We start from the raw sequence: 17,062 nt of genomic DNA on the forward strand, positions 1-17,062 counted from the left end.
GAGTCGCGGGAGGAGGCGGGAGCGGAGGAGGCGGTGGAGGGGGCGGGTCGCGTCCGGCGCCACGTCCGCAGCCAGAAGGCACCGTCGCCAACCTTGTCTTCTGGCTCCACTGCCAGAGGAGGCGTCTCCGGAGCCCGCAGTTACCCCGGGCTGTGCCCGCCGCTCAGGCCGCCTCAGCCCTCCTAGGTGCTGCCCGCTCCTCCGCCCGGCCCCGGCGCCGGCCCCCGACCCGGCGGTGAGTAAGTCGGGCCGGGAGGGTAGGGGGCGCCGTCCCGGCTTCTTCCTGCCCTCCTTTCTGTTGCCTTTTTCCGTTAGCTCTGTTAGCTCTTCTGCACCTCACCGTCTCCCTGCCCTGGCCTGGGTGCCCGGAGCGGGGCCTTTTTTTTTTTGGCGGGGGTGGGCTGCTGCTTAGCGGGGAAGGGGGAGGGGCTGGACGATGTTGGGGGCGGGTGGAGGTTCGCTGGCCGGGTTACCCCCTTTTACGTGTTTCTGACTCACCCGCCGTGGTTTGAGATTGGGGACCCTCCTTGGACGCTTCCGCCTGACTTCTTAGCTCCTGGGGTATCAGACCGGGGAAATGGGGGTGGGAGGGCGCCAGCAGCCTGCGAGAGGAGAGGGATGCGGCAGAGGGGCTGCGTGCTGGGCTTCCCCGCCCCGCTAACTCCTAACTTGTTGATAAACCACTCTCTTGGGTTCAAGTACACGATCCTTCAACAGTGGACAGTCTCAGTGTTCTTCCCAGGTAGCCCTACCCCCACACCTAACCTGAACTGGGAAGTGTAGCAGTGGAGAGAGGCGCTTACTGCGCCAGGGGGTGACTGGGGGACTGCTGGAGCACCCACCAATGCCATCACTGCCTCCCGAGTCTAAATAAAAACCGTGCCTGCTATGCACACGCAGCCTCAAGACTGGTCCCCAGGCTCTCACTTAGGATCAGGTCCCCTCTCCTAAACAGATCGCCTCTTGTACGTTAGAAGACATAGGAATTCTGGAACCCTGTGGGAGTGGGGTTTGCTGGGTGTACAGCGTGGAGCGGAGGGAGGAGGTGCTGAGCTCAGCCCTAGCCAGGGGCTCCTACAGGGTCATTTTCTGCCTATCCTGCCACGTCACTCCCTCTGCTTAAAAAAAAAAAAAAAAAGGAAACTTGCTAGTGCCCAAAGGGATCAGTGGGGGGCAGGGGGGGGCTCCGGAAGGGGCCACCGGCAAAGGTTTAGAAACACCTAGAGAAGGAGGAGAGTTTATTTGATTTATTCTGCCCTTGTGAACTAATTCCAAATGAAAACACTTTATTTACTATCTGTGATTATTTGTTCTATACTGTTGTTTAACCTTTAAAACTTCTACTGGTTTGGGTGCTCTAAAGGGCTCCCGAGGAATATTGATATCACATCAACAGGTATATGTCTGCGTGTTATGTGTCCATGTCTGTTTTTTTAAAGAAAGAAGGAAGTAACTTTTAATAAACTCATGCATCCTATTTTGATTTTTTTCACTTTCATTTCTTTAGTCTTTGTTATAACATATGTACTAGAAAGCAAGCTCAGTAAAAATATGCCCTTATTTAGAGAACATCGTTAGAAAAGTATAAGTAGTTCTTGTGTGTGGTTCGCTTTTTTTTTTTCTTTTAAACTCCAGGAAAATCTTTACCTTTCTTTGTTTTAGTCATTGAGTAGTTGTTGTTATGCTACTTCCTGAAGGTATCTTACTGGTTTATATATAAACACCCTCAGAGTAGGGCCTTGACATTCTCGTTCAGGCTGAAACTTCAGTGTCTAACACAGTGTCTGACACATAGTAGGGACACAAATATCTGTTGAACTAATGAGGTATAATGTAGTGAAAATGACTGGTGTACTGGTTATTTGGTTTGATAGGTTATTGTAATTCTCCTTAATGTTTCATTTAAGGGCAACACTTAAAAATTGCCATTTTGATACTGTCAGTTGTTACTTGTCACTAGGTGTAAGTTTTACTGACAGATTACTTTTTCTTTCCTGCCACATTCAGTGCATTTCTTGTAGTTCACTTGCTCTTGATTTAATGGGCAGGGGCCATTTTTAAAAGCAGCCTGTTCAGGATAGTTGGTTAACTAGAGAAGCCTAAAAACAGTAAGCTGGTGTTTTAATATGCGCAGTTTGTTGGTGTATGTGAGTTAAAGCTCTGTATAAATGTATTTTTTGAAGCTCCTTATAGTTATTTGGCAAAGAAGCTAAAGCATAGGAGTGAGGATGTGGCAAAGTTCCTATATATAAAATATGTAGAAAAATTTAGCTAATTCATTTATAGTCTTTTTCTTATAGGGAAATTGGCAGTTACTGTTTAATAAGAAATTTTGGAAGTGGCTTTGAAGGTAAACTGTTGTGCATTGTATTTTGTAGTTAGGCTCCATATACAATGTATTAGTGCTTCTTAACTTCCCTTGGTACACAGAGGGGTGTTGCCATAGGCACACTTGAGTACTGTTTTCAGATTTTGTTTTTATTATTAATGAAAACTTTATATATAAAATGTTACAGATATCCACAACATTGATTCACCTGTTTTCCTTTAAAAAAAGGGGGGGGTCCATTGTTTACTTATTTCTATTATTAGAAGAAATTACCCTCTAGGGAATAGTGTTGTTATAAATCCTTGCTCAATATATTTACCAGCTGGACAAGAATTATTTCTCCCTGGCCTAAAATGCTTAAAGGAACTGCTGATGAATTGCAGTCTATAGCAAAGAACTCTTTCACATTTCATAATTTCTTTAAAAAAAAACATGACCAGTTTTCATTGGTACTGTAATGGTTTGTTCACATGTCAGGACCAAATGGTAAAACTGATTTATGTCCACAGAGTAAGTTAAATTATTTGTCCTGATCTCAAGGCTGTTTTCTGTTTTTATTGCCTTCCTTAAGAAACTATGTTTTTTAATAGAAATTTCTGTGCATTATGAGTTCCTCCTATAGAGCAGACTTTTTTTTGGTTTTGAATGCAACTAAATTGATAAACGCTGGTAAAGTATATAACCACTGGATTGTAAACTCTGGCTTAGTGTAGTCCTCTGTGTGTTTAATCACACTCAAACCTTTAGTGCCTATCAGGGTGCCTGGCACATAGCAGGGACCCAAGTATATGTTGAGTTTAGGGCAGATGGTTTGCATAGAATTTAACAATGTTGTTTAAGGGGGTAACATTTTTAAATGGTCTTTTTGATACTTTTACTGTCAGTTGTTATTTCTATTTACGTGTGTGCTTTAAATTTTTACTAAGCAGATTATTTACCTCTTCCAGTTTTAGGAGATTAGGGGCATATTTGTCTTCACAATTCCTAATTTAAGAGAAAAAAAAAGTAATGATGATAATGAACAGCATGGTAATATAAAAAGCATTTCTCCTAGTGATAAAGTGATAGTATCCTAAAGAGGTAATATCACTAAAAATTTGGCACATATATGTATGTAGAGGTTGGGAAAGGTTTATGTGAGTAAAAAGTATAGATGGCATTACAGATAGTTAAGGATTTTAGCAAAAATACCTTTATAAGGTAACTTGGTGTCTTATGATCAAATTAGGGATTCAGAAAAATATATTCCATATACTTAGAGCTTTTGCATAATTTTTATTACCCTAAGAGTTCTGTAGGAATTTGAATACTACATACTTGCTGTTAATACGAGTGATATACAAGAAACTTAAACATTAAAATATATGCATACAAAACAAAAATCAATCTCTGTGGCCTCTTAGGGCTTTCAAAGCCAATTTCTTCTGGTCTAGGTAGCCAGGCTTCTGGCCTACACAACTCCAGATTTTCTACTTTATTGATAATCCTGTTTGCAACTCTTGGTAACACTAGTAAACGTAACTGTGAATGTAATTTAAGAGCGGCATAAACTCAGGGGAGGTGGGAGCGTGGTTGGGCAGGGAAGAGAGAGCTGGTGAATCTGAGAGTATACCCTAAAGAGGCTCCAGGCAAGAACGAAATTTCTTGAAAGTCTAGTTGTGTTAAAAAATTCCCAAGCACTTTTCATTTAACTTTTTAATTAGTGTGTATTTAAAAGCAAAACTATTTTAAATTACTGTGTAGTAAAATTCATGTCTCTCCTGTGGTTCTTGAAGCCCCTGGAATAGCACTGCCTATTCTTAAAGAACTACATTTGAAGAGCATGAATCTAGCTTGAAGTTATCTTTTTTTTTTTAAACCAAAAATTTGGACCATCTATTGGTATGCATCTTATGATGCTTCAAGTTAATGTGGATACAGATGATATTTTTATCCCATTTATTACACAAATACTGTGTGTCAGCTTACAACCAAAACATGTACTTAAGAAAAAAAAGGTAAGCGTATAAATAAGATTTTCAAACTGTAAATCAGGGAAAAGAGCTGTAAGAGTGGAGGTCTTTGTGTGCTGTCAGGAGCGGGCTGGGGGAGAGTGGGGGAACATAACCGTGAATAAAACTGGGTGATCTTTTCTTCAAGTCAACATTTTGTGATTCAGGAACATTGTTTTTTAGGTGATCAGCTTGATTTGAGGATAACAATAACTACCTGCAGTAACTAGGTAGATGAACTGTATCATCTTTAAAAATATCCTTTGTGAGTATCACTGATAGTTCTAAGACTTAAAAATATGGATTGTTCTTTAATTACAAGAGCAATACATGTTTATGGTAGAATATTAAAATGTAGATGTTAAGTATATATATTTCTCTCTATGTAGAAATACTATATATCTATTCCCCCCATATGTATAATTTCTACCCTCTAGTGGCAATCTTTGTTAGCACTTCAGTATATTTACTTTCAGTCTTTTTATGCGCACTTAAAAAAAAATAGTATCATATGATACATGTCTTTTATATCCTCTAAATACAACATTATCCATAGTATTTGATCTTCATAAATTATTTTAATGTTTGCATTGTATGTATCTTTAGGAAGCTTATAAATTCATCTCTTGCCTTCCGTGAGGCTGTCTCATTTGACTGTTTATCTTCAGGTGTATTATGTTTGTTTTTGCTGGCTTCTCTTTTGCTCACCTCTTAAACATGAACAGTCCATATAAGCTTATCGGTCTGCTCTCTTACTACTCTTTTCCTTGATCATATCACTCACCCCCTGCAGCTTCAGGTATCACTTCAGACCATTCTCAGGACCTCAACTCTTACTCTCACTTTATGCTGACTTTCAGGCCCTTTTAAGTACAATTGCCTGCTAAAAGTCTCCTGTAGATGGCCTGAAGGCATCTCAAAGGGCTGTTCAAGAACAAGTCCTTTCACTGAACCGATAGTCACCAATACTGTGTACACTTATTTGTTAAGTGTTCTTGCCGCAATAAACATTTAAAAAAATGTCCATCTTCTCCTCTCCAGTCCTGTCTTCATCATCATTTCTATTTAGTTTCTCATGCTAGAAATTTTACACCCTATATTCTCCTTTTATCTCACATTAATACCCAAGTTATGTTCTACTTCATACAAAAAAGTCAAGTATTTGAGTATCCCCACACATCAGGCATTAATTAAGGCTCTGGGAATGGAGCAGTGACAAAACCAAGCTTTGTTCCAATAGAGCTTACATTGTAATTGTGAGTGACACAAAGTAAACATATATATCAAGTGACAGTAAAAGCAATGAAGAAAATAGAGCAGTGTGTTAGGAGAAAATGATAGGGAAAGGAGGGTGCTAATCTATTATAAGGTGGTCAGGGAAGACCTCTGAGAAGGGGACACTTGCACAAAGACCTGAAGGAAGTAAGGAATCAAGTCAGGTACATATACTGGGGAAGAGCCTTTCAGGAAAAGATGAGCAAGGAAGCCTATGTTGTCAAGCTGGATTGAGCAAGAGGCAGAGTGGTAGGAGATGCTATTGGGGTATTAGATGTTGGGCCCTCAAAGGCAAAGGGAAGGACTCTGGATTTTATTCTGGGCAAAATAGGAAGCAGTTGGAGGGTTTTAAGCAGAGTATGACATGGCTAGACTGAAGAAAGAGCACAGGCGGAAGCTTGGAGGCCAGTTAAGAGATTTTGTAGTTGTCCGCAGCTCTATTCTTTTAAAATGATGGTCTCTTTCTTTTTTAAATTACAAGATAGATATATGTGGAAAAATTATTTTTTAAAAAAAGGGATTCTGTATTAGGAGGAAAAGGTTAAGACTTTTGGTAGAGATTTGTGGGATATATACAGAAAAGCAGTTTTAAAATATATGCAGTTACTAGCACACCTGTTTTAAAACTCCAGCTAAAATATGTAAGATGTATGTGTGTATATAGTATCCCTATATTTCTGTACAGAATACTGTGATATCTATTGATTAGTTGATCAGCCAGATGATCTCTTGGTATACAGATACTGGGATCATAGTGCTGAGTAAGGTAGACAAAGTGTCTCTCCTTTTGGAATTAACAGTCCAGTGGGGAAGAAAGTGACTCCAAAATAGTTATTCTTCAGGAAGGGACACACACACTTCTGGCCATTCTGCCAGGAGCTTCTGCATGTTTTGTTTTGAATTGTTAAATAGTATTCTCATCTTAGAGTTAGGGCTAGAATATCTTTAATTTCTATTTCTTGAACACCAAGGATCTGATGAAGTTATTTCTCCTCAGCCATATAGTTTATAGTCAAGTTGGGATTCAGCTGCAGGCTCTCTGATTCCAGAACTTTAAACACTACACTGTATAATTTCTCATGATCTTACCATGATGATAAATTAAAGAAATATAAATATGAATGGAAATAAATTTAATTAATTTAATTTCTGGCTTAAGGGAGTTTTAAAATTAAGGCAAATCAATCAGGAACTCTTTCTCCCAGTAATGCATTAGCTGATACTCTCAGGTTTTGGTTTTTTTTTTGTCAGAGATTACATATCTTTACTGTTACTTTTAAAATCTTAACTGTATATGGGATGATAATGCTAAATTGACAAACCAGACCAGCATAAGATTAGGTGCTCTTGATCAGTGGTCTGAGTCAGGGTTTTCACTAGAGCAACTAAAAGATATTTATTTAAGCACAGGACGTATGCTGCTGGATGCTGTGGGGTGCAGTGAGGTCCCATGTTACACAGGGTTTAGGTTTTAAAGATGTTTCAAGTTGAATTACATGAAGTTAAATTACCTTTGAAAAATCCCACTTCTCACACTGCTACCTCTGCCACCCTCATTTGCCACCAGTGTTTTTTGCCTGAATTATTGAAATATAGAAGGAAATATGCATGACTTTTTATCTGATCATCTGGTGCTGAAAGCAGTAGGAGTCATAAAGGAAAGGGGAACTTCCCTGACCCTTCTTTGACCACTTAAATTTAGTTCTGATAAACGTTGCAATACGTGTGAGCCTTGAAAACATTAAGTCTCCCAATTGGTCCTTCTGTCTCTGTTCTTGCTTTCTGATTGCTTGTTCTCCCCACACAGCCAGAATGATCTTTAAAAAGTGTAAATCAGAACACATTACCCCTCTGGTCAGTGCCTTTCACTGGCTCCCCATCTCAGAGTTAAAAACTAATTGCCACGATGGCCTATATGGGCCTATGTCATCCAGACCTCACTCTTTGACCTCTTCTTCTACTGCCTTTTGCTGCAGCCCCTGCCACATTTTTCTGGCTGTTCCTTCTTGTCTGTAGTAAGCTCCTACCTCAGGACCTTTGCATTTACTGTTTTTTCTGTCTTGAGGACTCTTGACCCAAGAGCCCTCAAGGCAGAAAGGATATCTTATATCCTTAACCTCCTTTGGGTTGTCACCACAATGAGGCCTTCACAGACTCTCCCATTTAAAATATCACATCCTCTTCCCCTTCATGCCTTTTTCTCCATAGCATTTAACACCATCTGATAAACAGTATATTCTTTGAATATGTATTTATTGTCTTCCCCACTAGCCAATATGGAATGTTCATGATGGCAGAGATTTTTTTGGTCTGTATTGATCACAGCTATATCCTATGCACCTAAAACATGACCCTTAGTAGGTACTCAATAAATTTTTAATCAGCGTATTAAAGTACATTGGTAGTTTTCACAATATTCTTTTTTTCCCCAGCTTTATTGAGATATAATTGACATACAGCATTGTGTAAGTTTAAGGTGTATAATGTAATGGTTTGATACACATATATATTGCAGAATGTTTACCAGATTAAGGTTAGTTAACACATCCTTCAACTCATATAATTACTTTTGTTGTTATGGTGAGAACATTTTAAGATCTACTTGTAGCAACTTTCAAGTATACAATACAGTAGTTTTAACTACAGTCATCATGCTGTGCATTAGGTCCTCAGAACTTATTCCTCTTGTAACAGGAAGCTTGTACCCTTTGACCAACGTCTTATTTCCCCTACCCCACACCCCCCCGCCCCGTGCAACCACCTTTCTATGAGCTTGGCCTTTTTAGATTCCATATATATAAGTGACATAATATAGTATTTGTCTTTCTATGTCTGACTTATTTCACTTAGCATAATGTCCTCAAGTTTCATCCATGTTGTTTTGCAGATGGCAGGATTTTACAATATCCTTTAAAATCTGTTGTATTATATATGTACAGATACAATAATTTAGGCTTCATGGTTTTATGACTAAGAAATACTTAGTTGACTACTGGGATCACAACCCTAGTTTTCTGGCCAAGCAAGAAAGCTTTTAGACCAATCTTGACTTGTTTTAGTCTTTACTTAGTCAATGGAATATAAAATCAAATATTTTAAGATAGTAAGGAGATTGGGAAAAGAAAGTTTATGTGTTCTTCATCCCAACATAGCTTATTTTATTTCTTAGTTTCCGTTATTACTTGTACTTAGACGTAGTCTATAGTATATATATATATTATAGTAGATTTTGAATTCTTTTGCTACTTCTGTTCATACGAGTTCTAAAAGTAACAATAAAAAAGTAATCATGGGCTTCCCTGGTGGCGCAGTGGTTGAGAGTCCGCCTGCCGATGCAGGGGACACGGGTTCGTGCCCCGGTCCGGGAAGAACCCACATGCTGCGGAGTGGCTGGGCCCGTGAGCCATGGCCGCTGAGCCTGCGCGTCCGGAGCCTGTGCTCCGCAACAGGAGAGGCCACAACAGTGAGAGGCCCGCGTACCGGAAAAAAAAAAAAAAAAAAGTAATCAAAATCCTTCTCTTAGTGATTCAGATTGGTGCTGTCATCTTTATAGGAGAAGAATGTCATGTTTTTGAGGAAATTTTCAGATAGAACATGTTTTTTAGTTCATAGTATAGGTTTTTCTTTGAGTCTGTTGTGAAATAAATTCTGTAGGAGGAGGCACTTAAAATTTTTGTCTGCTAACCCCCACCTTCCAACTTTCTTTCAGTTGGTAATTTTCAATTTCAGTTGAAGCAGCAGTAACAACATAGGAAAGCTTGTACCATGCCTGCCAATCTTTGCTTGATTTGAGATAAGATTTATGTTGTCCACTAGTATAATTGAAAGTATTTCTCAAACACCACAAAGTAGAAGACAGACAAGGTGAAGTAGTCTTGTTATGGTTGTTTTAAAAATGTTGTTTATCAGGGGTTTGCTGGTGGTCTAGTAATTAGGATCCTGCACTTTCACTGCGTGGCCCGGGATTCAATCCCTGGTTGTGCGGCTCAGCCAAAATAAAAAAAAATAAGTAAAATGTTGTTTATCTGAATAAAGTTGATTAAGTCTTGATCAAGCATATAAAAAGAGGTAGTCTCAGATGTTGAAATTAAAATGAAATGTGTGTTTTTTAGGAGATCATGAATCAGACAGATAAAAATCAACAAGAAATCCCATCATACCTTAGTGATGAACCACCAGAAGGTAAGTACGCATCTGTAATACTAAGAATGAAAAAAATCCTAGTGAATTAAACTTCTGATTGTTTTCATTAACTTTAAAGTAACATAACCTGTTTTCCTTGTCAGTAAATGTGTTCCAAAAATACTTAAACATTTTTAGCTTTTAATAAGAAAGCATAGATATTGGTAAATGGGGACATAATGTAACTTTTATATAAGGTCTATCAATATTTTTCTGCTACTCTTTTAAGACCATTTCACGAGTATCCTTTCACTTGTAAAGAGTTGGGTGAGGTGCAGAGGAAGGATGGACTAGGTTATGTCTTGCATACGAAAACTCACTTCAAGAGGCACTTGAGATTTGTTGTTAAACTCCTGTTATTCATTACATTATAATGGGTAACTCTTCCTTTTTTAATACATGGTTTTAGTGTCTGCTTAATTTATTTTTTGGTGTGAAAATTGTGACATCAGGAATCATTTTATTCTTACCTTCAAAAATCTTTGGAAACACTAAATGCACACATGCATGTCCTCACTATGTACAGAAACAGAGTAGCTGTTTTCTTTATTTTCTCCCTTTATTTTTAAGGACTAGTAGTCTAGAGTTTTGAAAAGAAAAGTTAGGGCTCAGTGAGAAAGTTAGGCTCAGTGAGAAAGTTAGGAAGGACTTATGAGAAAGAAGTCAGGAAAGAGATAAAGGCTGTCCAGGAGCATGATTTTAAGGAAGAGAACAGCCTCAGGGATGTCTTTATATTGGCAACCTGTTAAAAGTAGTCTGCAAAGTGGATAATTTATATGGTGGTAATTAAGAGTACACTGTAATTTTTAAAAAAGAGTACACTGTAATTAAGAGATCAACAGCATTAGTATGTATCTGATTTCACTAAGAAAAATTGCCTTCATTAAATGCATGTACACCAAATTTGGCATAGCAGGATAATACTAATGAGGTAGTTATCTGTTTTATCCTCAAATCAAGATTTTCCCCTTTTCCTAGTGTTACTAACCTTGATTACAAAAGAATGACCACTTATGTAATCCTTTCCATCATAATTTTATAATTAATGTATTCAAATGCTTATCTATGTTTTAAGCCTTTTATTTCAGCTATTTTAAAATTTTTATATTAACTATGTTTATTACTCAGTTTCAATTAAACAGTTGGTTTTATAAATTTAGCCATTGCTATATCTTCATCAGTGAGCTATTTTGACTAATCAATGAGACTTTCTTCCTGTGAAAGGATGTAAAATCTCCAAACAGTGAAAAGAAAATCTTACTCAAGGTAAATTTGTGTCTGTGTATTTAAAGAAACTCAATTTTCAGATTTTTTTTCTCTTTCAAATATTGTTGGTTTTCCAATGTTACCTTCTCTGATAACCACATTCTGCTAGGTTATAGTAGCTTTGGGTGTCTTAGTTGAACTTACGTACCCAAGAATTTACCTTTCTTGTGTGAGATTATACCTTTTTAGTGGTTATAGCCTGAACTGTATAGTTATCAAGTATTTTTTCATGAAGTTTAAAAAAATAAAAACACTATTGCTTATGTGTTGTCGCCGCCTGAGTCATTAGATTATGAAGGAGAAAAGGTCTGTGTGTGTTTGAGGCTGGCAGAAGCAAATTTTTATGAAATCTTCCTGCTAGTCATTTTATGCTGGAGTTTGGGGTTACATGCCAGTTTGAGTGCCTCTATTAAACAAACAAAGAAACCAAAGAGAAAAGACTTGTGACAATAAATCTGAATATCTCATACTGATGTTACCTTTTCTGGGAGTATATGAAGAGTTTTTACAAACTAGATACTTAAATCACATACTCTCTTTTATAAAAATTACTGAGGCAGTGGAAGTATTAACCATAGCTCTGGTTTCTCCATGTTACAAAAGAGATTATATGTAGGTAACAGGATTTTAAGTGATGAATAATTTTCATATTTTTACATATAATATTAGCTCTTTAAATACATTATTAAGGAGCACATAGACTAGAAGCCCAAATATATTTAAGTTAGTGGTTCTCAAATTATTTTGTCTCAGGATGCTTTCTACTTTAAAAAAAATTGAGGATTCCAAAGAGCTTATGTCTTTGTTGATATTTGCCATATTAACAATAAAAACAGAAATAAAGTATTTTATTATGAAAAGAACTCGGTAGGCCCATTACATATTAACATAATTAACATATTTTTTGAAAAATATGAAACTATTTTCCAAAACAAAAAAAAATTGTGAGCAGGGTGATTTGTTTGTTTGTGGCCATACCGTGTGGCTTGTGGGATCTTAGTTTCCCGACCAGGGATCAAATCCAGGCCCTTGGCAGTGAAAGTGCAGAGTCCTAACCACTGGACAGCCAGAGAATTTCTGACATGGTTTTAAAATTTTTGCAAATCTCTTTAATATTTGGATTAATAGAAGAGAGCTAGATTCTCACAGTTTAGTCTTCTGTGTTTAGTCTGTTGTGTTACTGCCTGTCATTTAGCTTCTGGAAAATTCTGTTTTAGACTGGTGACAGAATGAAAGTGAAAGACAAATGACATGTTAATATTATTATGAAAGCAGTTTTTACCCCGAAATGGTCCTGGGGATACTCAAGGGTTCCAGACCATACCTGAGAACCAGTGCTTTAAATGAAGAAGGTTGTTTCAGTAATGACTGATTGAATTCTATCAAGGAAATAAGGGCTAAATATATTTATCTTTTTATTTTTTCATGCTCCTTTTAGGATATAAAATAAAGATGTTTTTATTAAAAGCAATAAAACTATAAATCAAGGAGACATTTAAAATAGTCTTCTATTTTGTGAAAGTTGTCTAGTCTCTAAAGCATTTCTTCTCATAGATACTAAGACTTAGCATTGGACCAAGATGTTTTAAAAACATGTACAACTATACCCTTGAGGGAAGAGCTATTGATGTCCTGATCAGATATGTATTTATGTGGTTGACCTTTTCAATACAATCTGCTGGTTGTTAGGAAGGTTACTCAGTGATTTGTACTGTTCTTATAAAGACTTACATTTGACTGTCTTATGATATTTTCTCTTATTAGGTTCAATGAAAGATCACCCACAGCAGCAACCAGGCATGCTGTCCCGTGTGACTGGGGGTATCTTCAGTGTTACAAAGGGAGCCGTTGGTGCCACCATTGGTGGTGTGGCTTGGATTGGTGGAAAGAGTCTGGAGGTGACCAAGACAGCTGTTACAACTGTGCCTTCCATGGGAATAGGGCTGGTGAAAGGGGGCGTGTCTGCTGTGGCTGGAGGTGTTACAGCTGTTGGCTCTGCTGTTGTAAACAAAGTGCCCTTAACAGGAAAGAAGAAAGACAAATCTGACTAAAATACGGAGATACACTTGCTCTCCACAGCATTATGATGCCAGTGGCATTGAATTGCTAAATTACAGACTACAACCAAGTCACCTGTTTTGGACGTTTATCTTCTAACTGCTGTGTTGAAAGTATTGATGACTGACTGGCTTTTGTCTAAAAGGAAGAGACCAATACTAGCACAGTGTATGAAGGTTTCTCGTACTTAAATTCCAGCTTTTTATCTGGTAAAATGTTACACTTAATTAGTTGTAACTAAAGATAAGGTATATTTGAATATTTACTACATAAGTCTTTCAGTTTAACTAAAAATGTGAAAGTTGAATTTAGTGGATGATCTTTACAGTTCCATATGTATAATGTGCCAGGTAACTCATCTGCCCCTTAAGAAGGGAACCTTGACCTACATAAATGTACCTTTGATGTGCCTAATAGTTTCAGATGTCTTAGTTTTTTTAATAACCATAGTTGATTAGACGAAGAGGCATTCTTTTCTTATTTAAGATGGTAAAAGTAGCAGGAACTAGAGAAGTTTAAAAGAAAAGATTCATGGTTTTATGAGTATTAACCATCTTTTGTTAGATAGGCATATATTAATTTAATCATTGATGCCTTACAAAAGAAAACATCTTTTCTAATACCCTGAATATGTGCAGTTCTTAGGATTATTATTATATATGGATTCTTTCAAAAGTTGTGAAATTAGTTTTCCCTCAAGAATCTCAGGATTAGTGACATAAAGGCATTTCTTGCTCTCAGCAGATTAGGATAGTGTTTGATAACTCAGTAGTTATAACCAAATTGTACACTTCAACCTGGGTTCATGCTCCATCATTAATAAACCTCACAGTGCCTAAGGAACATTTCTTTGCTGGTCAGAAGCTGTGTTAATAAAAGAGTTTCATATTAAGGATAAAAACAAATCATTTTAAGTTCTTAAGAATTACCTAAAGCATCCAAGATATAAAAAATTCTTCACACCTATTTTGTCTCCAGGATGGCTTATATTACTAGCAGTACCCCTTTCAAAAAACACAGTGAAAGCAGCCACAGATGTGTGGGGGCTGACTCTTAAATTGAACGGAATGGGCTCCATAGATTAGTTTTGAATGTAAAATATATGTAACTGCTTTCTGTTTGACAGGCTTTTAAAATGTCATCTTACACTCCTTTAAAGCAGCTGTAAACTTTGTACCATTTTCCAAGTCAACTTCAGGCAGGAAATTGAATTTTTTGGTTACGGATGATAAGTGTGTTGTGTCTCATTAACGTCTCATCATGTCTCATTCATTCTAAAAGAATATGACTTAGCTGGAATTCATTTTTTTTTTTTTTTTTTTTTTTTTTGCGGTACGCGGGCCTCTCACTGCCGCGGCCTCTCCTGTTGCGGAGCACAGGCTCCGGACACGCAGGCTCGGGACGCGCAGGCCCAGCGGCCATGGCTCATGGGCCCAGCCGCTCCGCGGTATGTGGGATCTTCCTGGACCAGGGCACGAACCCGTGTCCCCTGCATCGGCAGGCGGGCTCCCAACCACTGCGCCACCAGGGAAGCCCGAATTCATCTTTTTTTTGTTTCATAAAAATTTTAAAAGTGGCATTTCTCTTAACTAAGGGTTTAATCCCAGCCTGAAAAATCTTAATTTTCCTTCACTTAAGTTTGGAAATTTGCCACCATTCTGCAGACTTTTTTTTTTTAACGAGCAAGGGGAAGAAAGGAGGTGATGCTCTGGAGTAAGTCAAAACAGCATTCCTGAGAACTTAGATCACTCCAACACCCAAAGCTTAAGTGTTTGTTTGCAACCCACTAAGAGTTTTACATTAATAATGTGGATCAACAAATGGGTAAGAACAAAACTTAGCTTTTAAAAGCTTTCATAAATACCAGCAGGGATTGAAGTAAATCCACAAAGGTTCTTGAACCTTTCTACCATATACAACACTGGAAAGTCATTAGGGAGTTAATCAAAAATTAAATTGTTGTTTATTTCATCCAGTATGATTAAAGGTATATTTGTTCGTATATCTGGTCAAATGTCATAATTAGCAAGGGGATTTAAAAAAAAAACAAATTAACGGATGAACACTAAATAATGATCTAAGTAATGGTATTGGAGAATTTGTTTCCTGCTATTTGAAAGAAATTATTGCTTCATTGCTAGCTTATATTTCTAAATTATCTTCTTATCTGCATCGGCTCTGCCATGCTTTGTACCTGAATTTCTAAATATAGACTTTAGTTTACTGTATGCTTGAATATTTATTTTCAACTTTGCTTGTCTTTAAAGTTGCTTGAGGAAAAATGGTTGTAATTAATTTCTGCTACAGAAAAGCCACCTGGTACATTTTATCTCATCAAGTTTGTTTTAAATTTTAAATTATAACTTTGTTCAGGAGAGGCTTTGCAATGATAGCAGAGAACTTGTACAAATGAAGTTAGTTGTAGACGTTCTTGTTGAAATGAACTTGCCATTTGATGATACGTAAAGCTGTACACTTGAGTCTTTTTCTGTTTATTTTGTAGACTAGCAATCTGACCTGTTAAACAGTACTAGTTCACTTCAAGAAGCTAATAAGGTGGTTGTTGTATACACCTGGAGGCATCTGTTATTCAGCTTATCTTTTGAGTGGGTATTCAACACAATGAGGATAAACTTGTGTGACCCACTTGAATGACTGATCTAATAATGTTGACGTTATGAATCCTGTACTTAGTGAAATGTCAGATGAAAATAACTGATGACTGAATAAATTTTTTTGTATTAAAGGAATGGGAAAAGAAGACATGAATCTTTAATAAAGCACTATGATCTGCAAAAGATGAACTGTTTCATAAAGATCTAAGGAAATAAAGGAAATTTTAAAACAGGGTAGTCTTAAAATTTTGGTTATATAGAAATTCAGAAAGTACTGTAGCCAGTTTTTAAATTTTTTTATACTAATGCAACATGACAGAACATCTCCAAATATGAATTTTGATGCCAACACAACAATGAAATACAAATATATTTTAAACAACTCTAATAAAGATTAAAAATGCAGATTTCTGGGTTTGACTGCAATTTGCTGAATCTCTGCAGGGTGGGATCCAAGAGTGCAGTTTAACAACCTCTGCAGGTGATTCTTTTGCAGTCTAAAACTTGGGAACTGATGGAGGAATTATAAAGTAGGGAGCACACTTCCCTCCGTCCTAAGCAGCTGTGGAACCAACTTAGACCTCTTACTGGCCAGAAGTGACTCAAAGGGATGGGAACCAGTTGGAGGAAGGAAGAAAATTGATATTTACTGGGCATCTACTTACCTACCAGGTACTGTCCATAAATTCTCTGATTTAATCAGTATGAGGACCTTATGAGGAAAAGGATCTTTATTTCCTTTTTACAAATATGGAGCAAGCACAGTTCCAGTGTTGAATTTCCCGTAACATTTTTGAATTTGTGTAAGTCAGAACCTCTCCATCTTATGTCCAGAAACAAAGGGGACTACTCAGTAGCTAGTCCTTCATTCCGCTGCTGGCATTAGTGCTGCCTGTATGCTTGATTTACCAGGCTGTCTGATTTGAGCTCACTGGAAGTCATCTGGGTGATCATATTTACTTTGGCAGCTAATTACATTTTGCCACAGATATGAATTTATACATAAACTGTTTAAAGGAAATCATGTATTTTGTTATAGCCTTTTTTTCACAGAGGAAATGAAATTTGACTCTAGTGTTTTATGTAAGGATATCTCCCCCTGTTACGTTGTTTTTGAAAATCTAAAATTTTATTTGTAGGAAGATCTGAGTAAGAATGCAAGAATAGAAAAAGGCAGAGGTACAAGGGCTAAAAGATAACGGACTAGGATTTGGTCTAAAGGACAGGTCAGTATACTGCATGTTTGACCATGAATGTGGATTTATTTTAGTTTAAACTTCTCAAATTAGGGTAAGCTACAAATGCATTTCTGTAACCATAACTGCCCCATTTGCTGCTGTACTGAC

The 17,062-nt window shown here is 37.3% G+C and overlaps 1 protein-coding gene across 2 annotated transcripts; it reads left to right on the forward strand.

The window, feature by feature from the left end:
* Nucleotides 1–24: 24 nt before the first annotated feature.
* Nucleotides 25–15,899, forward strand: TMEM263 (transmembrane protein 263). Of its 2 annotated transcripts, none has more exons than XM_004269415.3 (3): nucleotides 25–235; nucleotides 9,708–9,777; nucleotides 12,808–15,899. In XM_004269415.3, the coding sequence occupies exons 2-3, from the start codon at nucleotides 9,714–9,716 to the stop codon at nucleotides 13,092–13,094; spliced, it is 351 nt and encodes a 116-aa protein (XP_004269463.1). In that variant the 5' UTR covers nucleotides 25–235; nucleotides 9,708–9,713; the 3' UTR covers nucleotides 13,095–15,899. The 2 variants fall into 2 exon arrangements, with proteins under 2 accessions (XP_004269463.1, XP_033283449.1); XM_033427558.2 differs by lacking the exon at nucleotides 25–235 and adding an exon at nucleotides 11,002–11,043.
* The last annotated feature ends 1,163 nt before the right edge of the window (nucleotides 15,900–17,062 follow it).

This window comes from Orcinus orca, chromosome 11 (genome assembly GCF_937001465.1).
Source record: "Orcinus orca chromosome 11, mOrcOrc1.1, whole genome shotgun sequence".
NCBI classification, from domain to species: Eukaryota; Metazoa; Chordata; class Mammalia; order Artiodactyla; family Delphinidae; genus Orcinus; species Orcinus orca.